Genomic DNA, 25,997 nt, shown 5'->3' with positions numbered 1-25,997 from the left:
AAATTTAAAATGTACTTACATATTTTATGGATTTTTAGTCATTTTATCAATTCAAGTTTAATCAGTTAAGTTTCAAATCAAACCAGGAAGATTAAGGACTTCACATGTTCATTTAGTACCTATAATTTGTTTTTGTGTTTTAGTGTCATATGGCCAGTCATCCATGTCTTGCCATGCAAAAACAAACAAAACAAGGCAACATTAAACCAACCCAAGAACCTGAATTGGGATGCATACATGTCAGACAGCAAGGCAGCTGATTTAACGAATTCATGCCAAAAAATTAGCTAGAAACATCTTTATTGTCTGTAAGAACAGTTTGACTGGTGATCCACCATATGATTTAGGAGCGTCATATAACCTCTATGTCTAGGGCTCCTCAGCTGTAAATTACATACATGGTACAAATATAATGAATTAGAGACACAATGACATGGTATTAAAGAGTCCCAGAGTAGAAGCAAGGGCTCTTGGGTGGTTGAGATGGCTCGGGGATAAAGACACCTGCAGCCAAACTTGACCAACTGAGTACATTCCCTGGCTCCCACATGGTGGAAGTAGAGAACCGACTCCCACAAGTTGCCCTCTCACCTCATATGTCCTGTGTCATGCATGCCCACATGCAAACACACATGAAATAAATTTAAAAAAAAAATGTAATGGAAGTAAAGGCTGTTGTGACTCTGCCTCTACTTACCTGCATGAGCTTGGGTTAAGTCACCTAACTTCACTGTGGCATTTTCAGTATTTTCAGAATTACAAGGAACAGCTCGTTTCAGAGGGAAGAGTTTTAGAGAGGTATCAAGAAATCCCATCAATGGGCTGGAGAGAAGGCTCAGTAGTTAGTACTCAACTCACTGCTCTTCTGAAGGTCCTGAGTTCAACTCCCAGCTCACACCCATCTGATACCATCTTCTGGTGTGCAGATGTACACGCATACAAAGTACCCATATACATAAATTACATAAATAAGCAAATCTTAAACAAAAAGAAAACCTGGGGTTGGGGATTTAGCTCAGTGGTAGAGCACTTGCCTAGCAAGTGCAAGGCCCTGGGTTCAGTCCTCAGCTCTGGAAAAAGAAAAAAAGAAAACCTGTGAGGACATAAATTATCATGCCTAAATAGGTTTTACATGTTTGTATGGTCACATTATAAAACTGATCTGGCTGTCCGAAAATTTTTCTGTGTGGACCACCGCTGGTCTGTTGCTTTGTTGTTATAGTGTTGGTAGCTGAATTCAGGACTAGGCAAAATGCTCTACCACTGAGATACATCTCCACCTCTCTAGCTGAAAGTCAACCGAATGGCGTGGTTTAAGAAGGTACTTTTCATGATTTTACATAGCAACAATTTTCCCAATTACCCCTGATCCATAACACATGTTCTTCTGATTTAAACACAGCACATAGTAATGTAGAGTGGAAGGCAAGGAGAAAATAGATGTAAAGCATTTTGAGAGCTATGAAAGTGGCAATAATGCGTTTCATCACCCTACACCCCTGATTAATCAGACACTGGTCCTCAATGGTTTCATTTTCTGTGAAACTAACCTGTAATTAGTTCAATACACTTTAATTAGATAAATGATTTTTCAGGCCTACAGAGGGTTTAATCCTTTTAAGTCTCTTTCATGTACATTTTCTCATAGGGTCTTCATAATCCCATAGGACAGGAGGAACAGGAGTGGCTATCCTCATGAATTATTTTTTGTCATGCTCACTTCATGTATGTGAAAACTATTGCTTTATAACTATTGTTAGCACTTGTCTTTTCCATTCTTACAGTTAACATAAAATATAACATATCTAAAAAGTTTATAACAGAAAGCTAAGAAGTACAGCAAAATACATTCATTTTAGTAATCAAATAAAATGTTGAGATAAAAGCAGGTTTTTCTAGATCTGCTAGGACATTGTCTTAATGATTAACATAAACTTTGTTAATTTTTTACGAAGAAAGCCATGATCTGTGTTTAAATAATCAATGAAAATTAGAAAGTCTTTCCCTAATTTAGAAAATTAACTTTAAAAGACAAAAGGTTAACTTTATAAGGGGGTGGAGGTGGGATTTGGAGTTTGGTGTTTTAATAGCAGTTCTTCAGAAATAGCCATTGGTGTTCATAAAAACACTTTCATGTTTTCTTTCTTTTGACTCAAGACAATTGTTTCTGATTTGGCAGAAGCAGAGCCTAATTTCTGGCAAAATAAATTCCAGTATTTAATGAGAAAATACATTTTTGATGCCTTAGTCAAAAATGAAAATCTCCTTATATAAGCTAAGGGAATTTAAAAAAAAATCCCTAGTACCCAGTAATGGAATAAAGCTAAACAAACAGCAGGTATTCACATGAACACAGAAATGAATACACAATGATAGTTTATTTTAAAAAATGTACATCAGTAATTTCCAATGTAAAATACATATTTGAGGGTTTGGGTATATAGCTCAGTGATAGAGTACTTCCCTTTTACAAGTGAATCTCTAGGTTCGATCCTGGGAAATGCTAAGACTGTATCTATCTAAATATATACATACATATTGACAGTAAAGGCTATTGAAATAATTAAGATTTTGGAAGCCAGACCTATGTGCCACAATGAAATCCTAGCAAGCTACATTGGACCCTGTCTCAGAAATTAAATTTTGAAACAAGACTGTTTCAATACACAGTATCTCAATTAATTATATCCTAGGCTTTCTTCAGTTTAAATTCTTCTGGGGAAAGAACAAAATAATGAAAATCAGATTCTCCTGGCTTCTTATTCTTTATTTATTTGGAACCAGTATTCTTTCAATACATATACAGAAGCTTAAAGGTAACAAGTATAGGCCCATGCAAAAGATTTTCTGCATGGTTGTGATTAATTACGATCCATTATATTCTTGGAAATCTCATACAAAGATTTAAAATACTAAATAAACTGTCATCTAGCACGTTATACCTATTGAGATTATTACTTTGATTACAATATAAACCTATGTGTATTGACTTACCCAACTCTCATCATCTAAAGACTGAGTCCTCTATTTTCATTATTTTGTGCCACACTTCAAAAATCTCAGAAATGAAAAAAAAAATTAGAACTGTTAACTCTGAAATTCTTTCCTTCCAAATTAGTGGCTCACATTTCACTGAAGTTGTTGGCTCTGTAGAAGTGCAGAACTATTCTGCAATCTACTCCGTTTGCTGTCATCCACCAGCACTTACAGCTGAATTTTCAAATCCTTAACGCTTTCAATGTTTGATCAAAGGGTAGTTTTTAAAAATCCTATTTGTGTGTGTGTATATGTGTACATGCACACATACGTGCGCCTTAGTGTGCATGTGGAAGTCAGAAGAAACATGCAAGAGTAGTTTCTCTTCTGCCTTATGGGTTCTGACAAGCAATCTTCAGGCTTGTTGGTGCCTTCTACCTTCTGAACCATCTTGCCAGCCCTTCTTCAGGGTAGTTCAATGTCAATGAGCAACTGGGAATTGCTCTGAATTCTGCGCTGAGTTGCAATATGATTCCTACAAAGCACAAATACATACTTATATGGAGGAAAGCAGTTTTTCAAAGGGAACTGGCAATAGTGGTTCACATGCCTAGTTTCAGCATTTGGAGGCTGAGGCAAGAGGATTGCTGAATTAAATCCAGCTGGAACTAGAGATTAAGACCCTATCTCAAAGTGAGATGTGTTGGCAAAGTCTTGCTTGTTTTTTGATAATGACAATGATTTTTTGACAATGATAATACTGTCAAAGATTAACTAGTCCTGATACAGATGGCCGGAAATACCTTTTTCTTTTTGAAAACATGGTCTCATGTATCCTGTTGTCCTTGAACTCATATTTCCCTTTTACATGCTGGGTTTACAGGCATGTGCCATCGCACCTGACTGGAATATGTAATTCTTCATTCGAGAACCTGTACTGTGGATTATTAGAAGGGACAGGACAATAGCCACTTGAAATAGCTACTTGTAAATTTCCATCATACCAGATTGCTCTCACACTTTGAAATTCTGGCCAGTATGTACCCTAACTCACAAAAATCCCTTTGCTGCCTGCCTCAAGGGGGCAGTGGTTCTTACTCATTATTACTTGGTTGTTGGCACTTTGTTTTTGAAGTGGCTATATGATCTCTGGACACAAACAGGCTGCTCTGTGAGGAGAGTAGTGCTAACTATTCATATTTTAAAGTATTTTTTTTCTGGTGGTAGGGATTAAATCTAAGTTATTATGTATGCTACTGTTATACTTCCAGCCTTTTGTTTGTATTTTTTTTATAAAGATTTATCACTTTTTTTTTGGTGGGAGACAGGTTTCTGCATGTAACCCCGAGCTGTCCTGGAACTCAGATAGCTGTCTGCCTCTGCCTCCCGAGTGCTAGGATTAAAGTCCACCACCACTACCTTGCTCATTACTTTTATGTATGCAGGGTACCTCATGTACCTGTGTATGTTTCACTGGGTTAAGAGTACTTATTGTCAAGCCTGCTGACCTGAGTTAGAGCTACCTTACCTGGGAGAACCTAGCATGCTTGAAATCCTGGGTTAATCCTAAATGCTACATATACCATGTATACCATGTAATCCCAGCAATAGGGAGGAGGGAGAAAGAGGATCAGAAGTTCAAGGCCACCCTCATCCATACTGAGTTTAAGGCTAGTAGCCTGAGTTGACACTTGGGATCCTGTTTCAACAAAACAAATAAAATCAAATACAAAGAAGATATCATTTTAAAGAATAGTGATTTATTGAATAAGTCTTATTCACAGAAAAATATGCTTTAATCTACAACAAATGCCAGATTATAGAGCAGAAAACAATTTTCATAAATTTCCATTATGAAAGGAAATTACATGAAAAAAGAAGCCATAAAATGACATTCACAAATATAATATTCTGCCCCAGAATGCTTTACATAATTATTCACAACACTAACATAATGACCATAGAATTGGTCCTTTTTTTTTAATTGGTCCTTCTTTCAGGTGAAATATAATAACAAAAAAATGCAAAAAAAACCCCAGAAATTACACTAAAGCAATTATTACATCAAATTAACAATGCAAGTTTATTGGTATAGACAGTGATAAAATACACTTACACAGGAATCGTAAATGCTACATTAACAATACATAAGCACATAGTAAATACCAAACATCTGTACTCACTCACATCTACAAACTTCAGCCTCCAAAACACAACTTCACCACTCAAGCATTAATGTCATATTGTTTAATTTCAAAGTATCAGAGGTTGTCCTACTGTATCAATTATAAAAGCACCAGTCAATGTGCAGTGAAAATTAGAGCACAATGGAATGAACAGCTAAAAATTAAACATCTGAGACTTTCCAGACAAGTAGCTGGTACGATGAGGTTTTTCAACTTCAAACTATGCCCTAGTAAGGGATCTATCACTAATTAGCTATATAACTTTGAACAAATGACCTCTCCTTTGAGCAGCTGCTTCAACGATAAAATGCAGGTGGTGGTGGTGCAGATAAGCAACTCTCTAAGGTCATTTCTTTCTCTGATAGTCTGAGACCTTATTGTATAAAGATGAAAGTTATACATTGTGTTAAATGTTTCAGAGCCAAATTGAAATATTAAGATGGGAATAAGATGACTGCTTCTATTAGGAAAACTCAACTGAACTTAATAAGAATATTTTTCTAGTTTTTGAAAAAAGAACTTAAATATTTATTCATTGCAATTTATAGCTTTTCATAAGAAGCATCCAGAGAAATGAGTAATAGCGAGTAAATGTTAACCTAAGACTTCTGTTTAAGCTCTATGGATTTTTATGTGTATGCGTGTATGATAGTATATGTGTATACAGATGCAGGCTGCCCATACGGTCCTTAAGAGGGTACCAGCGTTGGAGTTACATGCAGTTGTGAGCCACCATATGGGTGTTAGAAACTGAAACTTGGTTCTCTGAAAAAGCAGCAAGTACTCTTAATGACTGAGTTATCTTTGCTGTTTTCTTTTTCTCTCTTTTGTATGTGTGTCTGAGTGTAGGTGGCTGTCTGCCATGGTAGATGTGCAGAGGCAGAGGATAATCTTTGGGTGTTGGTGGGCCTTCACCTTCCCACCTTGTTTAATATGTTGTCTCTACCATAATACATAAGCTAAATTAGTTGACCCCAAGCTTCACAACATTCTCCTATCCATTTCCTGTTTTATGTTGGCATTCTGGGATTACAGATACTTGGGCTAGTGCACTCAGCTTTTATGTGGGTTCTGGGGATCTGAACTCAGGTTGTCAGGCCTATTTGGCTAGCTCCTTTCTTCACTGATGGCTACCTTAAAAAAAAAGAGAGATCTGACTAAAATGGTATCTGTTGAATTATTTCTCCATTTTCTTATATCTCTAACAGCAATTACATACAATTTATTTCATTTCTCCTCTTCTCTTATTCAACATCTAGGTAATCAGAAATAAAACAATGATTTAGGTCTAATGGGAACAATACATGCAGCTAAGGCTAGGGTGGCAGTTTCCATTCAGAGAGCTCAAAATAGAAATTTTACCTACTAAAATAAAACAAAAAACATTTTAAATAAAAAAACAACAAAATATCTTAACAACACAGCTAAATCACATTATAATCACTTACTACACTCATCTTATACCTCTAACCCTAATTAAAGGAAGAGGCAAACATCTAAGAGGAAAGAGAATACTACTAAGCCATTTATCAAATAAACAGTTTATTTGATAAATAACTTTCACAAAACATCTTCACAAAACACTAAACACTTTCACAAAAATTTTGATTAACACAGTAAACTACAAATGAAATTAACTATTTATTACAAAATAACTTCAAATTTCACATGACCAATATGTAGTAAAAAGAGGTGGTCACGTCAAAATCCTAGAGTAAGCTTTATATAGAAAAAGAGCATCAATACACAGATACAACTCTCCGATGTGGTGATTTGGATCTGCTTATATTTTGACCTTCCAAGTGACCAATTTTTGCACAACTGTATTTGAAAGGATCCAGTGTTTTTTGTTGTTTTGTTTTTAAAGTGTGATCTCAGACCAACTCTGGTAAGTCTCCAACCTTTTGATTAGAGTTGTAGTGCTGTGATTTTAAGAACCCCAATCAACAGCATTTTCTAAACAATTCCTAAAATAAACTTGTTAGCCACATCAGCTTCATGAATTCAATTTTGCAACTCATGAAGAAAAAAAAAAAAGAGGTCTTGCTTAACTCTGAGCACACAGATTTTAAGAGTTTTAATGAACTAAGGCTCTCAGAAGAGGAAAAGCCTTATATGAAAATAATTCAGTCCTTGAATCCTTAGCTAAGAAGTAGATTAAACAGGCAGTTATTTACTTAATTCTGTTAATTTCTACTTAAATTTGCAATTAAAATAACATCACTTACCATAGCAGTCAACAGAGGTTAGGAAAATCTAACAATACTCTTTCTCTTAGAAAATACAACAAAAAATCTAAATTGTAACAGTTTCACTCTCGAACTGTTCTCTTCTGTAGTAAAATAGACCAGTATCTACAACAGGTCTATCAGGATAACCATTTAAGGTAAATCCTGTGTTCTACAAAGCATTTCAGCTTTTGATTTTTTTTTTCATATTGATTGTTACCTAAGTTGTTAAAAGTATTTAAACAACTGCTTTTGTCAGTATGTTACAATTTCCAAGAGGTTTTAAGGATCTTGAGAAAATATTTTTAATATTTTTACTACCATTACTAGTCAAGAAAACAAACAAAACAAAGACTTAGCACTTTGTACTATATACACTTTAATCATCCTAACAGTAAAAACTACATGAAACTTTTAGGACCAAAATAACATGAGACGTGGACAGCTGACACTAAAACTACAAGCAGTATATAAACATGCTTCTACTTTTATCTACATAAGCAGACAGATGTTTAAAATACTGGGTTAACAAAGATCATTTTTAGTAAAGTGACTTAGGCAGGCTTAAACTAGCAAGGATTAAGGATGAATCCTTACTAATTAATTGGAAGATCTGAGACATATTTTATATTTCATTTTACAAAATCAGAAATATTTATTTTGCAACAAGATAAGACATGGTCTACCTGTCAGAAAACTACCACTCAAAGATATTTCCCATCCACAAAGCAGGTAAAACAAAAACATTTAAACTTCACATTGGCACCAGAAAAGTTAAATGGCCTGCCTTCTTGGATTAGAAAAACTAAAACTGAGTGATAAGTAGTTTTGCAGACGTTTGAACATGCCTAAGCCTTTAAATCAGTAAAATATTTCCTAAAAGTTCTGATTATAAAAGTAATACATACCTATAAAACTTCAAACAGAACAAAATGAAAAAAAGTGAAAGGCTCCTATAAGACCCATGCCCCACCCCCTCAAGAAAAAAAAATACATTTAGGTGTGTGATGCATATCTTTCCAAATCTTTCTGTCCTATACAGATATAAAATATACACACCTTGATTTGGCTCAAACTATACATAGTATTTTGCCATTTGTATTTTATACTTATGTTATCTTTGCTGCCTTTCTATGTCAGTACATGCTGGTTAGATGGTAGTCTACTATTAAATTATCTTTTGGGAGATGGCAAAATCACTTAAAAATCATTCATACAAGCACATTTATAATTCCAAAAGAAAGTGGATAGAATCTTAAAATACAGAGACAAACATCTATAAAAGAATGTTTATCCTCCCACCAGTGTGGAACAGTTCATGTCCTGTTCACAATAAGCAAATTAAGTGATTGGACAGATTAACTCAAATCTCTCTGCTTATATAGAACACTGCATTTGTTAAGTTTGTCTGAAAGGAATGGAAAATGCAGGTGATTAATTACACTTACATATAGAAATCAAGTCAGTGTACTACAAACATAGATTGTGAGAAGTTATAAAAAGGTTCTTTGTCTAAGGTTTCAGTTGAGTAAAAAATTGGATAAATAATACAGCTAATAAACTGAAAGATCCAGAAATACAAAGTTTAGACTGAAACAGTGATGTTAACATTTGTTTCCATTTGGGAGCAGATGCTAATAGAATGCAATACTGATTACTTAAAGTTCGCTCACATCACACACTCAATTAGGGTAAGAAGAACATAACATGCCTACTGTGGTGCTGGATTAAGACATAAAAATTTTTTGCTTGAATGTAATGATTGTGTAGCACATGGGACATTTGTCAACTGCTTCAGCACATTGTTTACAAGTGACCAGATGTCCACAAGGAACGAAAACTACAGCAATATTTCTATCCATACAGATTTTGCACAGCTTCTCCTCTTGTAGTCGTCTTAGCTGCTCTTCAGTACTAATGTCTGCATAAAGACAAAAACAACATATACTAGTTTTTGATTGTGTTGTTTAAACATTGAATCCATCCTGTGTGTCAGACACTCAAGTCCTGGTAGACAAGAAAATAACTCACACATGGTACAAATTCTTAAGTAGCGTGTATGCTAGTGGGAGAGGCTATAAGCTACCAGCTAGAGAGGTAAGTACAAAATAGTAAGTGCTATAATAAAATTTCATACAATGTGCTTGGGGGAAAGATGAAGAAATTATTCTGGCTGGCTGGTAGGGGAACATCATGAGAAGGTGACTGTGGTGATGTAGTGACATTTAATTACAGGTACCAATTTGCCAGGCAGAAAAAGCAAGGACGAAGTAAAAGTTGCAACATATCAAGGGCATGGGTAAATCCAGAAAGTGACCCATTTCAAGGACACTAGGATTTGATGCTTAGATATGAGGGCTGATGAGAGAAAGAGGAACTAAGGTTGGATTTGCTAATATATCAAGGAGATGATAACTACTAGAAATATAAAGGGGGATAAAGGCTTTACATTTTCAGGTATATTGAAGATGTTGGCACTGTATGCAAAACAAAAACATATTTGGGTATGATTAGCATATATAATACTAGAATAGCTTCAGAGTTGAACCTTTGCCAAAACAGATTTTGTGAAATGCTAACAAATATTCCACAAAACTATGATTCTTACTAATAGATGGATAACAGCAGCAATAGTAATAGAGCATAAATACTATGTGCTGGGCACTACTCCAAATACATTACATATTTTAACTATCTTTGTAATCACTGTATACTAATGATTTATAAATCTGGCCTCAAATGAGAATTATTTTAAGTTGTTTTTATTTTTCCTTTGGCGTGTGAGTGTGTGTGTTTAGTGGGTCAGCAATCCTGGAAGTCCAGGATACTATACACAATTCATTGTTCCACATACTTACCTCTTGTTGCATTTTCTTAAAAACAAGTTTTCTTTTAAAAAATAATTTATCACATTTATTTATATTTGTATGAGTGCATACATTGTGGCACATGTGTGAAAGTCAGAGGACAACATTCAGGAGTTGTTTCTCTTATTTACTATACAGGTTCCAGGATCAAACTCAAGTCAGGTCTTCAGGTTTTGAAGCAGACACCTTTAGCCACTGAGAAGTTGCACTAGCCCTGCTAGGTTCTTTCACTAACTCTAAAACTTCTAGTTCTAGTCACATTGGCACATAGGAACTTAAATGGGTCGTACTATGTAACCTTGGCTAGGCTGAAACTCAGAGATCTATGCCTAACTCTGCCTCCTAAATCCTAGGATTCAGGTATGTGCCAGCATGCCTGACATCACTCCTTTATATGGCATTTAATGTCCTAGAGGGCACATTATTTACGAAACATGTTTGGAAAGCAACAGTTTAATTTTGTTCTTACTGAACATTTACTCGGGCATTTGGCGTACAATAAGTAATACATATCTACACTTTAGGTACCAAATATTCACAGACAAGTCAGGAATACAAGTAAACAGGACATTATGATACACCATGGTAACAAAAGTATTAAATGAAGGCCCCTCCCAAAAAAATTATACCTAGCTTGGATCATATACAATATACAGGAGATATGTAGAAAAGGGAGGGGCCTTGGAGGCTGGAGAAATAAGAGAAGACTGCTCTAGGTGAAGGAAATGACTGAAGCACGCTCCAAGAGACAGAACATGACTGACAAGAGCAAGTAAAAACAGGTCATTAAGTTTGCAGGAAAAGAGACAGGGTACAGAAGGCCAGCAAGAAATGACCCTTAAAGATGTGGCAAACCTTGGAAGAGTTGGGACTTGATTCTAAGGGTTCTGAAAGATGGTGAGGAGTTTTAAACTGGAGAGAGGCACTGTTACATCCACGCTCCAGAGAAGTGTCTTTGGATCAGAAAGGGACAAAAGTATTGTTCTAGTCGCTTCTTAAAAAACAACCTTCAGGCTGGGATAAACTGTAATTAATATAAAAAGTAAAAATAAAAAAAATAATCTTTTTCGTACTAAAAAAATATTTGTGTATTAAGAGGGCTTACATTTTCATTTGACTTAATTTTCAAGGTTATCTGTCTGTCTCAAAGACTTAAAAATAAAAGTTTTTTATCATAATAAAAAACAACCTTCAGGGATGGAGATAACTCTAGACAATCTGTTGTTATACAGGATTGCTTTGAAATTCTGGGTTTTTTTTTGTTTTTTTTCATATGAAGTTGAGAACTTTTCTTTCAAGGTCTGTAAAGAATTGTGTTGGTATTTTGATGGGAATTGCATCGAATCTGTAGATTGCTTGTGGCAGAATGGCCATTTGGAGCAGCCTATCTAGGTCACAGAGGAGGACATTGCAGACAGTCCTGGTGAGACCTGATAAGCTAGGGTCAGATGAAAGGGGAGGAGGACCACTTCTATCAGTGGACTGAGAGAGGGGTAGGGAAGAAATGAGGGAGCTTGTGATTAGGAGGGAATGAGGGAGGAGGGGACTACAACTGGGCTACAAAGTAAATAAACTGTAATTAATATAAAAAATAAAAATTTAATAAAAAAAATTGCCACTGGCATCACTTAAAAAAAAAAACCTTCAGGCTTAGTGTGGTAGCACATACAAAACAAAAATAAAAGAAATAACTTTCTACACTCAATAAAGTTATGGGATCTGGCTGGGTATACGCCTCACCTGTACTGGCATGTATAATAAGATCCCATGTTTGGAGGGAATGAGGGATTGGGACACGGCTGGGATACAGAGTTAATAAAATGTAACTGATAAAAAAAATAAAAAAAAAAAAAAGATCCCATGTTTGATCAACAGGAACAAGAAAAATATATGGTCGTATAATACAACAATATGTATGTAACAACACTACTAAGCTATACTAATAAAAAAGGTTAGGATGGTAACTTTTTGTGGTTTTGGAGATTAAACCCAGGGTCTTCAGGTATACTAGATAATTACTTTAACATGAGGTATATCCCCAGTTATAAGATTATAAATTTGATGTGCACTTTACTACAATTCAAAAATTGTAAAATGATCTCTTAGCTGGGCGTGTTGGTGCACACCTTTAGTCCCAGCACTGGGAGGCAGAAGTAGGCAGGTGGCTGTGAGTTTGAGGCCAGCCTGGTCTACAGAGTGAGTCCCAAGACAGCCAGGGTTATAGAGAGAATGTCTGTCTCAAAAAACAAGGACAAACGAACGAAAGATTTCTGGCAGCAGCTTATCTGCTGTATTTTTAGTTGCTCATTGAAATAATAAAAGCGTAATACAACCTAGGTTGTTTTCTTGTTATTTTTGTTTTGCCTTTTTGTGTCTCATATATCTCAGGCTGGCCTCAAATTCATTATATACCAAAAGATGACTTTGAACTTCTGACCCTCCTGTTTGGGCTTCCCAAACCCTGGAATTAAAGGCCTCTACTATTCCACCCAGTTTTTGCTGTGCTGGGAATGAAATCCTTGGCTATCTGCACGGCTATGAAAGCTCTCTAGAAATTGAGCTATAGCTCAAGAATACCAGTTTCCTTTTGAGACAGTCATACTAGGTAGTCTAAAATGGTCATGAATGCTAGCTCTTTATGCTTTAGCTTCTACAGTGCTGGGACCACCACACCCAGGAACTATTATCACTCCTGGGTTAGACTGTGATTCTATTTTACAGACCCAATGGAATGAAGTCAAACATTAATATTATCAGCTCTACTTTTTCTACTAAGCTACATCCTGAGGATGGCTCTGACTAGGATTTACTTCTGGCAATTACTGCACAGGTGACTACTGTACTCTATATCCTTTCCTATGTCATTTTTGGTTGTTGTTGTTTTTTTAATCAGAGTCTACATGCAGCTCTGTCTATTCTGGAACTTGCTATAGCCATCAGGCTTGCCTTGAACACACTGAGACACACCGGCCTCTGATCCTAAAGTGTTAGGATTAAAAGCCTGCATCACCATACTAAGTGCTCTTTCTCCTTGTATGTTTCTCACGGACCCCATTTGAGATCAGAATGTTCCAGGTCCATAGCAATAAAGGTTTAATAGCTACATGACATTTGATGTTATTTCTCAAATATTCCTTATGTATTATTTCAAACTTTGAGAGAGGGTCTTTTTGTTTTTTGAGACAGGGTTTCTCTGTGCAGCCTTGGCTGTCCTGGGCTCACTTTGTATACCAGGCTAGCCTCAAACTCAGAGATCCACCTGCCTCTGCCTCCCAGAGTGCTGGGATCACAGGCGTGAGGCACTGCTGCCCAGCTGTGAGAGGGTCTTATATGTTACTCAGAGTGGTCTTGAATTCCGAGGTTCAAGAAATCCTACCACCTTACTGCCAAAGCAGGTGAGAATATAGTTATGGTGGGACTACTATGCCCATTACAAAAAATTTATTTTTCGCTATTTTAAATAACATTTATTTGTGTCTGTACATGTAAGCATACATGTGTATGTACACGTGTGCAGGTGCTTCTGGAATCCACAAGAGGGTAGTTATCTGGAGCAGGAGTTATAGGAAGTTGCAAACCACCCAATGTGGATGCTAGAAACCAAACTCATGTCTTCTGTAAGAGTACTGTAAGTTTTTAAAGTACTGAGCCAGCTCTCCAGTGCCTTTCATGTGTTTTAAAAAAACCCAGCTCAGATGTGGCCCATAGATTCAGTATCCCAAGTGGGATCCCTAGTAAGAGGAGCAGGTACTTTCTCTGGCATGAACTCAGTGACAGGTTGTCTGATTACCTCCCCCCTAGGGGTGTAGCCTTACCAGGCCACAGAGGAAGTCCTGATGAGATCTAATAGGCTAGGGTCAGAGGGAAGGAGAGGAGGACCTCCCCTAGCAGTGGACTAGGGAGGTGTATGGGCAAAAAGAGGGAGGGTAAGTGGGATTGGGAGGAGACAAAGGAGAGGGCCACAGCCTGGATACAAATAGAATAAACTGCAGTAAGTAGTAATTAATAAAAAATGGAAAACAAACAAAACGTATATGCACCTTTCATGCATGCAACATATACCTGATTGCTTTTTGCCATGTTTTTTTCACAAGAATCAAGAGATTCCTGGCCAAAAAACAAAGGCAATACTGCCCTATTCTCAATGGATTTGGATGAAAACTGGTAACAAAGTCAGGTACAACTCCAAAAGAAGATACTGGAGGAAAATAAAACTGGGTCTGTAAGGATTTACACACAATGGTATGACTAAAGGTTTAGGCTGAATCATGGTCACCCATCAATCCTACCAGATTAACCTAAACATTTACTGAAGACATGGTCATATTTAAACTTGGAGTTTGATTTGCTTTTCAGTTTCACATGAGCTAATTGCTTTTTTCAATAATAAAATATGTAGAACTTAAAAAAAAAAAGCCTGTGTCTATGTTTCCATGTCTCTGTATTTGTGTGGCTGGCTTGTGCTTATATATATGTGTTTGCTTATGTACATGAAAGGTAGAGATTTATGTTAATTATCTTTGTCAACTGCTCCTCCACATTATTTTTTTGAGACAGACTTTCTCCCTGAGCCTGGAGTTCACCAATTGGCTAGACTGGCTGGTCAGGGATTCCCCAAGGATGTGCTTGTTTCTCTTCCCTACACCACTAACCCTGATTTCTGGCCTTTACATGTATGTGTACACACACACACACACAGACACACAAACAGAGTAACCAATGTGCCCCTAAGCAAAAACCCTAATGAAATTCACTGGGTCAAAAAGGGTCAGGATGCATGAAATTAGAAGAGGATTAGAAGGAATGAGGGATGAACATGATATAAGTACATATATGAAAACACCATGAAACCTATCCTTATATGTAATTGAGATATTTAAAAATAAATGAATATAAACTTGTGAATCTAGATCTTTACTGAAATGGATCCAGTGTAAAAATGTTTCAAGAAACTAGAGGAGTGATGGGTGTGGCCCATTGGTAGACTACTTGCTTAACATGTATAAGGCCCTGAGCTTACCTTCTAGCACTAAAAAAAAATGGACCAGTATTAAAACCACCTATGTTTCTGATGATTTAGAGACTTTGTTAATTTTGTTAAGTGTGGTAACAAAGTGATATGGAATGAATGTTTGTGTTCCTTACATTCACATGCTCCAGCCTTAATCTTTCCCATAGTGATGTTCAGAGGAAGGCCTTAAGGAAGTACAGTCATGTGCTACTGAACAATGAATGCTTTGGTAAACCAGAGAACATTTATCCCTCAAGGGAACTGAAAAATTCCTATCGTCTAGTGATATTTCAGCCACCCTAACATTATGGCATAATGTATCACATGTCTGTGGTGACACTGGTATTAATCAACCTCTTGAAGTTGCTAGTCATATGAAAGCATAGCATACAGTTTATAGGAATTAATAATAATAAAAAAACCTATGATACTGGTTTATGTATTAATTTGCAAACTTAACTATTAGACTACACTTCTCCATATAAATAAAACTGCCATGAAACAATATGCCATATCATGTCAGCAGAAGCTTCACAGCACACACACATCCCATGTTTAGGAAGTATCAAGATTGCATCCAGAGGCTACACCAAGAGGTTGACGTAGTCTATGTTTGTAAAAGCATATGTGATGACGTTCATTCAAGGATGAGATTTTTTAACAACACATTTCTCAGAATGTATCTTCATTGTTAAGCAATGGATGAATACAATTAGGTTTAGATTAAGTCATGAGCATGAGAACTCTTGGGGGAATTAGCATGAAAGACCTGAGAACTTATACACACTATTCTGGGAAGTCAGGTTATTTACATGGGGACCTGAAGGTGGATGTCCCAGCCTTTCCAGTCTATGGGGAAAAAAATTAAAAAAAACGTTTTTTAAACTACCTATTCTGTGGAATTTAGTCATAGTAGCCTCAAAAACATAACAGCATTAAGGACATACTTTAAAAAATACCCTTATATGTTGAATGTGTATTACAATATTTGTAGAGGATACAAAGGACTTCTTACATTTACTTTGAAGTGGTATGGCCAAAAAGACAGAAGATGAGACTCAAGATGGGAAAAAAGATGCTTATGACTGAACTGATTTTTTCAGTTTCAGCAAAGTAAAAGTTCTCTCCACTTCTGTATATATTTGAAATTTATCATAATAAAAGAACAAAAAATGTTTATATTATGGGGACATTAGATAAAGGACTGCAAAGTGATTTTCTTCTTTAAGAAAACAATAATGCACACCTTTCTGCAATGAAGGCTGACTTGACTCATCCTGTGCATTATCTTTCTGAGCACTCACAAGATCTGCAATCAGAACCTCAAGTGATAGATAGCTGCTCCCAGATGTTTGGATTTTTTTTTCCATTGTTTTCTTAATGTCCTTGAAACTGAATCCCATTCGTATTGCTTCTTGCACCATAGGATTCTGGAAGATGGTATCATCTGAAATCAAAGTTGGATAGAGAAAGAACATAGTAGAAACAGGTATTTTCATTAAAACCAACTAAACAATCAAACAGTTTAGGGATTTAAGACTGTAATATAGTTGAGGAATAGTTCAGTGGTAGTTCACATTGTCTACTACATGTGTTTCTGTGGCTTTCCAAAGTTGAAAAGGAAAGTGCAAGATAGGTAAATCGGGAAAGAAAAGTGTCAAGGAGATGAGGATGGCGGCTGCTGGAAGAGTGCTTGTTAAGTATGCATGTAGCCTTGGCATTCAGCCCACAGCAAAACATAATCCTAGCCTGGTAATGCAGGCTTGAGACTCCAGAAATAACAAAGTGCAAGGTCATATTCAGCTATCTGGAAATCCAAGGCCAGCCTGGGATACACTAGATCCTGCCTCAAAACTAAACAAAACAATATAAAGACTCATATATGAAACAATATAGACATTTGAGACAATATAGAAGATGACTACATATATATTAAATGCTCAAAACAGGTAATACTGGTGTTTATCTGGGTCCAACAGTAGGAAAATGAAGAAAGACTGATGATGGATGAGTATAAGATTTCTTTCTGTTGTGATGGCAATTAAATAGTGATGACTGTACAACCTGGTGAATACACTAAAATATATTATATACTTATATATTTAGTTATATATATTATATATACTATATATAATATTATATATATTATATATTATATTTTTATATTTTATATATAATATAATATATATAATATATATTATATACTTATATATTTAGTGAATACACTAAAATATATTATATACATTATGTACTTTATCAAGCTAGATTTTGCACTTGAGTTATATTTCAATTCATAAACATTAATTCAATCCAAGAACAAAAGTCTCACTGATCATAATAAAAAAATGTGCATTGTAAGGATGATTAAACACTAAATATTTTCTCTAGAAATGTAGAATCTTTATTTTTGTGGTGTTGGGACTAAACTTTTCCATGCTAGAAAAACAATTCTATCACTGAAACATAACCCTAATTCTAGAGGTCCTTTTGACTTTTCTAGAATAACTAAGAAAAAAAAAAGGTATGTTAAAGCTGAGCAGTAGTCTTGCATTCCCTTAATCCCAGCACTTGGGAGGTAGAGGCAGGCATATCTGAGTTTGAGACCAGAGGGAGTTCTAGGACAGGCAGGGCTGCACAGAGAAACCGTGCCTCCAAAACAAAAACAAAAATTGTATGTTAGACAAAATGATTTAATTTTTTTATCTATGCCTGCTGCCAAACCTATACCAAAGTAATACAACATAGCTCTACATTTCAGTATTCATTATGAATATATGTAGTATTCTCCTGCCTTGTAATCCTTGCCACACAAAAGAAATAATGTTACATTAAGGAATAGGGACTCACCAGATATTCAAAATTTAACCTTTTATTTTTGAAACATACTGTTCCAAATGAAAAAGGAGATAAAAAACAAACAAAAGAACCAACCAAACAAAACCAATCAAACAAAAAACTAAAACCCAAAAGAACACCAGAGCCAAGTGTGGTGGTGCACACCTTTAATTTCAGAGCTCTGGAGGTGGAGGCAGGAAGATATCTAGGTGTTTCAGGCCAGCCTGATCTTCATAGTGAGTTCCAGGACAGCTAGAGATACATAAAGATAGATACTCTGTTCTTAACAATACCCAAAACCTAGGCTGGGTGTGGTGGTACATGCCTTTAATCCCAGCACTCAGGAGGCAGAGGCAGGCAGATTTCTGATTTCCAGGCCAGCCAGATCTATAGAGTGAGTTCTAGGACAGCCAGGATTACACAGAGAAAACCTGTTAAATAAAACCCAATACTAAAACCCCCATAAATAACCCCACTAAACATTAAATCTACAATGTGCTATAGAATTTAGAAGACCTTGTTTATAGTTTTACTAACAATTTATAATGTTACATGCCTTTAATCCTAGCACTTGCAAAGCAAAGGTAGGTGGATCTTTTCAAGTTCAAGGCCAACCTGATCTACCAAGCAAGTTTCATGACAACCAGGGATACACACAAAGAATTGTCTCTAAAAACCAAAAATAAAAAATATATAATGTGACCGTGCATAAATCATATAACCTCTTTGTTTCTTCAGCTGAAATGCAGGAATAACTGCTGGGGCTATAGTGCAGAGTACATTAGAAAGGCTCCGGGCACAATCACCAGCACCAAAAAATGACAAATACCATCACAGTATCTGCTTTACCTGCGTGTGGGGGTAGCCATCTACAATCCCAGTACTCATGATACTGAGGCAAAAAGACAGAAAGGTCCAGGGCAGTCTCGCCTACACAGTAGACTACTAAGATGGCTCACTGGTTCTTCCAGAGGACATGAGTTCATTTCATGGCACTCCCATGACGGCTCCCAACCACCTTTAACTTCAGTTCCAGGGAATCTAACACTCTTTCCTGGCTTCTAGGGGAACCAGGCACACATACAGTAGACATATATGAAGGCTGAAAGCCCATACACATAAAACAAATAAATTAAAAAAATTAAAAATCCAAGCTTCTAATATCTTTGTTGAATAATACATTTTCCTCCCTCCCTTCCATTCTTTTTTTTTTAAACCCATGCCATGCAGCCTAGATTGGCCATAAATTCAGAATTCTCCTGCTTTAACATCATGAATGTTATGATTACAAATTTGTACCACAACAGCTGGCTTTCTATTAACGTTTTCACTACAGAAATATCTGATATAAAATTATAAGCACTTCATTAAATTTTGAATTTATAGCATCCTCATTAAATATACTATAATAAATTGGCCACAAAATTAAACATAAACTTATTTTTAATAAGCATATTTACCGATTCTTTTAGTTAGTGATGGTGTTTTTTCAGCAGTTCTTACCTAAAATTGAAATATGAATGGCAAGAATTCACTTTAGCAGAAAGCAATTATCTTAATTTGAAAAGTTAATAAACTTAAAACAAATAGGATTTATTCTAATTCAAAACATGACTATTCGCAAAAGCATAGCCTGATGGAACAGAACGAAGTCAAGACTACCTAATTCAACATCATCACCACTTTACAGACAAGAAATTAAGGACCAATGAGATCAAACAACTCCCTGGAGTGGAAAAAAAGCACAAATGAAACTAAAAACTACTGATATAACTGACAGGTCAGCTCCAGGCTTCCCACAGTTTGCTAATGCTCTGCCTGACTGCCAGTATCCTATGTGTCAATTCAGACACATGTTTTTTGGAGACAGGATTTCTCTGTATAGCCTTGGCTGTCCTGGACTTGTGGACCAGGCTGGCTTTGAACTCAGAGAGATATACCTGCCTCTGCCTCCCCAAGTGCTGGGATTACAGGTAGGTGCCACTGCACCCAGCTCAGACACATTTTTATAATTTTTTTTTTCCCTACTCGAGATGGTATCCAGGGTCTTGTTTATGTTGGCCAGATAAGGTGTAACTCATGAACCCACACCCTTATTTTAGCAATTTTAAGGACTATTTGCTAAAATGTTGCTAAAGAGATGGCTCAGCAGTTGAGAATATTTGCTGCTCTTCCAGAAGACCAGAGTTCAGTTCCCAGATTTCATATTGGGCAGCTTATAGCTGCTTGTAACTGTAACACTAGCTTCGGAGATCTGATGCCTTTTTATGGTTTCCTCAGGTACCTGTACAACATGTGGTTTATACACACACATACACAAACTATGTTTTTTTTTTTGAAGGTGAAAATACCAGGCATAGTGGCAGACACCTTTAAGCTCAGCACTCAGGAGGCAGAGGCAAGCAGATCTCATGGGTTCACAAGGTCAGCCTGATTTACACGGTAAGATGCCTTTTTTATAATAAAGGTAGAAACTATTTGTGAGTGGAAAGTATACTACCAAAAGTCTAATTTCAGAAGTCTAAATGATTCTTTACACCCATTCTGACCGAGTGATACATTATTTTACTCTGATCTTTCCAAATATTTAGAGTTAAGAATTAGAAGCTTTCTTCAAGCTTTTCCCTTTAATGTTTACTAAACATTAATTACAGTAGCATACCATGCATTTTACTGAAATCATTAGGAAAACAAATGATATAGAATCTGAAAACGTATTACATAAATACATAATAGTCAACTTACCGAAGATTCTCCAAGAGAATTGGTTAAATGAACATTATTTATATATTCTTGCCCCTTCTCATCCAATAGATATTTACACCTAAAAATTAAAGAAAATTTAACTCTATTAACCAATAAATTAGCGAAGTATTAGTAAAGACTGTCTCTATCATATAAATTCCATTAACTATGAGAGATGGCACTTTATGACAAGTCTCACAACCTGCATTCAAGTTCAGGAGCTCACATGGTAAAAAAAGAGAACAAACTCCTCCTGCAAGCCATACTCTAACCTCCACTTGTATACTATGGGATGTGCACCCCCCATATGCAATCAATCAATCTATCAAAATATAAAATCTACCTATTCATTGTTTCTGTCTCTTATATGTGGTACTGGGGATTATACTCAAGGCCATGGGTATGCTAACCAAGCACTCCATCACTAAAATGCATCTATCATCAGTTCCTTATTTTTGGACAAGTCTTATAATTCAAGATGGCCTCAAACTTGCTATGTAGCCAGACCTCTAATCTTCCTGCTTATATGTCTCAAGTGCTGGGACTATAAGCAGGAATAGGTATAAATTATTGCAGTCTTTTAAAAATATAACTTTTTATTTGAAATAGGGTCTTTCAAAGTTGTCCAGGCTGGCATTAAGTGTGCTTTGTAGCCTAGATAGGCCTTGAAATTCCCATCCTGAGGCGAAAGGCCTCAGCTTTACTGTTTCTAAGGAGCCACAAAGCACTACTATCCAATTCCTTAACCAGGTGTAATTTCAAGACTAAATTAATGCTCCTATTACTCACACTAACAGTATCAATTTGAGAACTTTCAATTTTCAATCATGAGTTTCTAAATTAGGAGCCAAGTATGATGACATCTGTCTATAATCCTAGCACTTGTGAGGCTGAGACAGGAAGAAAACCATGCTAGTCTGAGCTATATAGCCAGACCCCATCCCAAAAAAGAAAGTGAAAAAAAAAGAGTGAAAAAATTATTAGCCAGGCATGGTGGCCAACACCTGGGATGTATGCATTTAGGAGGTTAAGCCAAGATCAGAAGTTCAATATCACCATTGGCTACATAGTGAATTCTTGCCAGCCTGAGCTACAAGAGACACTAAAAAGAAACAAATAAGAAAGACATGCATGGTCCCATAGCTGTATTATATTCAAGAGGCAGAAGCTGGAAGACTGCCACAAGTTTTAAGGCCAGCCTGGTCTACATAGGAATTTGCAGGCCAGTTAAGGCTACATAACAAGATCATATCTAAAAACAGACAAACAAAGAAACAAAACTAAAAGCAGGCAAAAGAAGCTATTAAATTAGTACCCAAACACTGACTTTTTTTCCCCCCAAGACAGGGTTTCTCTACATAGACCTGGTTATCCTGGAACTTCCTGTGTAGATCAGGCTGGCCTCAAGCTTAGAGATCCTCCTACCTCTGCTTCCTGAGTGCTGGGATTAAAGGCATGTACTACCACCTTCTGACCAACACTGGCATTTTTAAATGTTTGAAATGTTTAATCATTTTTAAAACCAATACTGAACACTTAAAAACTTTACTTTTAATTTTCTCATTTAATTTGTAGGTTGCTTGTAACAGATTCTTTTAAAATTATTCCAATATTTTAAGTTGTATTATTTTATATATTAGAAACTCACGCCAACTTATACAGCTGAGAACTTTATTTTATAGAAGCAAGATGAAAAAGGGACTGAGACAAGAGGGTTTCAAGATGGAGGCCAGCCTGAGCTAATGTGAGACCTTGTTTCAAACAAAACAAAACAAAAGACAAACTATATATTATGACAGTCCTTCAGGACTTCTCACTGTAACATGGGCTCATGCCACTCTCCAAAGAGCATACTTCTAAATAAAAAGTACACATATAAAAAATACTAAATAAAAAGTATACATTTTCATAATCTGTTGTTTAGAAATGGAACCATGTATCATAGGCTATATAAGCAGTGAATGTTTTATTTACCAGAAGACTTAGGTGTTTTTTTTGTTTGTTTGTTTGGCCTACAAAGTGGGTAACCCCATTTCTGTAAACTTGGTGTGAATTTCATGCCATAGTGAAGACAAAAATAGTTGACGTGAAAAGTAATTCAAATCTTTCCATTTTGTACAATGTCCAACTTATATATTACTAAATGAACAATTAAGAATTTTACCCTGGATACCACTTCGCATGCTGTTCCCAAGGGTCTTCACTTGGCTTCCAATCTGTGAGCCCTCCTCCACAGTGAAAGCACTTCACTTTGTCACCTTCACCTAAGAAAACATACAACTAAAACTGTGCACAAGCACAAGTTTTTAGAAAAATGCCAATTCTAACATAAGGAGTGTCTGTTACTTAAAATCTCACGGCTTAGAAGAGAAATTCACATTCCATCTAGATATAATCTTTATCATTTGAAGGAAAATACGTAATAAATTCACCATCTCAATATAAGTTGCTTTGACAATGAAAGTAAAATAACAGTTGTTGTATTAGAAACTACAATTTTTACATTCTTTTTAGTGAATGTCATTTGGACCATCACTATTAGACTTCACCAAACTGAAATTTCTACAAGTTGTATTCCAAATGTTAACAAGAAAATTCAGCATGAATTACAAGGTAACTAACCTTTAAGTTTACTGTATTATATAAATGAAAAGACTTGAAATAATTTGTATTTTGAATTTGGCATTATTCAATCCTAAAATATGAGTCAGACATGTAGATTTAAAATATTTCTACAAGCCATCACACTACCAGCTTTTCTTGAGACAGCTATAGAAACTAAGTACTATGAAGCAGTAAGGCAAAATACAGGGAAGTTTTCAAATATGTGGTGTATGTTTTAAAAGTAGATGTTAATTTTTGTTTGGTTGGCTTTTTGAGAGAGTGTATCAAAATGTATCCCAAAATGCCCTCAAATTCATACTGATCTTTCTACCTCAGCCAATGGATTGCTTGAATTATAGGTGTGTGGCGCCATGCTTAGCTTGATGTCATTTTACCACAAAGCAAACTAATTTCTCCAATGTTAACTCTCCTAATGAGGTTGTGGTGAAGAGTAAAATTCATGCAGTAAATATTTTGAACATACAGAGTAGATTTTCAATAAATGGCAGCCAGTATTACTATTAGATCCATCATCTATCAGGAATCAATATCATCTTTTCTCTCTCAACTCTAACCTCACCCTCAAAAATTACATACATAAAGATATGACTTATCAAAGCACAGCCTTTTAACATAAATTCAGTAGGTACATTAAAGATTGAGAATGATACTGATAATAAACAATCCTGAAAGTTTATGTCTAAATATTTGTTTAAATATTTATCAGTTCAGAAGACCACAGGCAATGATTTCCTTTTTAGGAGCCCTATAACAGCTGGAAAGAAATTTACTGGTTAAATTTACCTAAAGCATAAAATCCAGCTCTTGCAAGCTGCTCTTTGTTAACTGAGTATATCCATGTTCCAAAAGTAACAATCCGTGCTTCATAGTCTGCCATGGCTGGATTTCTTAGAGAATTTGTCGAATTTGGGAAATTCCTTTCAGAACTCACACCAGATTCACTTCGAACATTAACATTCCGGCCCAAAACAAAGAAGCAATTGGGAAAGTGTCTCCTGTGTTCTGACCAGGCACGATCACAGGGTTCCCAATTTTTCAGTTTTCCACCACAACAAAAACATTGCACTTGATCATCAATCCCTGTGTAGTAGAGTCCAGCACTAGCTAACTCTCTGGGCGTTAAATGGGCATAGTCTGGCCAGTTGTGAAATGACTTCAATCTGGCTTCTTCACTACACATGTCAGGGTTCCTTGGGAATATGGTGTCTGACATATCTACAACCTGTCCAGTTCTCAAAAGATAATCTGCATGAGTCTCAGATGGCCTGTCAAGAGCAAAATGATTTCTGTTTCCCACAAAATTTTCATCCGTGTACTGGCTATTTTGGATACCAGGATTTGTAGACTGTGTAGCACTGTTTTCAAAATAAAAGCCATTGATAAATCTGCAATTTGGGGATATCTTCCTGTGTCTTCCAACAGCTGAGTCTCCATATTGCCACCTATCTACTGATGCGTGACAACTAAAGCACTGCACGGTATCTCCTTCACCAGTATAAAGGAACCCTGCTCGAGCCAGTGTTGATGCTGAAACAGGACTACTACTTGGAAAGTTAGCAAATGTTTTTAATCTATTAAATTCTTCTACAAATTCTTCATCCTTATTGGAGTCTGCAGGCACACAAGTTTTAGATCCTTCAAAACCGTTAAAAGTCATCTTCTCTTGAAAATAGGACTTGTCCACCTTTTCTAAAAAGAGAATATTGCATTAGGAAATCCAAAACTCAAGACATAAATATATTTCTGATATTAAGCACTAAAAATAATGGTATAATCACTAAGACACATTTTAATTCTAAACACTAGTTTTACATTATCAAACTACTTGAGTTTCAAAGTATGGTGCTTTTGTTTGTTCTCTTCCTTCAATGTTAGGACTGAACATAATGCTAAACACATGCTCTAACACAGAACTACACTCCCAGCCTGTTTCTCTCTTTTGTAGTGTTAGGTATCCATCGTGGGGCCTTTTGCACTTAAAGCAAGTGCTCTACTAATAAACCTCAACCTCAGTCCCATTTTCCCTTTTTATGAAAATTAATTTGTAAACAGAGAAGAATTACCAATGTTAAGCACCCATTTTATATAAATATGGAAACTATGACACAAAAATTATAAATATTAAACATGTGAAGTCATTCATTAGGAAAGACATGAGAGCAGCATAAAATATGTAGATTATTAAAGACTATGCATAATTATTATAATGAGTCATTACATATTCGAGGCATCAAAGCTCAATTTTTTTACTATTTAAAAAGAAACCAATGTTTAGAATGTTAATGAATTAATTTAAAATATATTTTTATTTTCTTGCTTAGCAAAACAAAGGTGTTACGAGGATGCACAAAATGAGATTTGATGCTTTAAAAAAAACAGGAAATATGCAAAGTTGGGTGGGTGGATATGGGAGAAGTTTGGGAGGTGACTATGATCAAACTGCAACGTATAAAATCCTCAAAGAACTAATCAAAGTATTAAACAAATTAAGTATTCACAATAACTGGTTCCAGCATGCTTCTCA

At 35.8% G+C, this 25,997-nt stretch overlaps 1 protein-coding gene across 8 annotated transcripts in view; it reads right to left on the bottom strand.

Annotated features, from left to right (window-relative positions):
* Nucleotides 1–4,716: 4,716 nt before the first annotated feature.
* The window catches only part of Xiap (X-linked inhibitor of apoptosis), a 48,532-nt gene continuing 27,251 nt past the window's right edge, over nt 4,717–25,997 (bottom strand). For 6 of the 8 annotated variants that reach the window (XM_060375207.1, XM_060375205.1, XM_060375206.1 and 3 more), the window contains 6 exons: nt 24,257–25,162; nt 23,013–23,112; nt 20,849–20,927; nt 19,564–19,606; nt 16,515–16,715; nt 4,717–9,311 (listed from right to left, as the gene is read on the bottom strand). In XM_060375207.1, the coding sequence (XP_060231190.1) occupies nt 9,118–9,311; nt 16,515–16,715; nt 19,564–19,606; nt 20,849–20,927; nt 23,013–23,112; nt 24,257–25,130 (1,491 nt within the window). In that variant the 5' untranslated portion in view covers nt 25,131–25,162 and the 3' untranslated portion in view covers nt 4,717–9,117. The remainder of the gene's footprint in view (nt 9,312–16,514; nt 16,716–19,563; nt 19,607–20,848; nt 20,928–23,012; nt 23,113–24,256; nt 25,163–25,997) is intronic. The other 2 variants (XM_060375209.1, XM_060375211.1) reach the window with 1 other exon arrangement.

Source organism: Meriones unguiculatus, chromosome X, assembly GCF_030254825.1.
Source record: "Meriones unguiculatus strain TT.TT164.6M chromosome X, Bangor_MerUng_6.1, whole genome shotgun sequence".
NCBI lineage: Eukaryota > Metazoa > Chordata > Mammalia > Rodentia > Muridae > Meriones > Meriones unguiculatus.
Note: the sequence above shows the minus strand (reverse complement) of the source record. Positions and strands in the feature narration are given on the sequence as shown.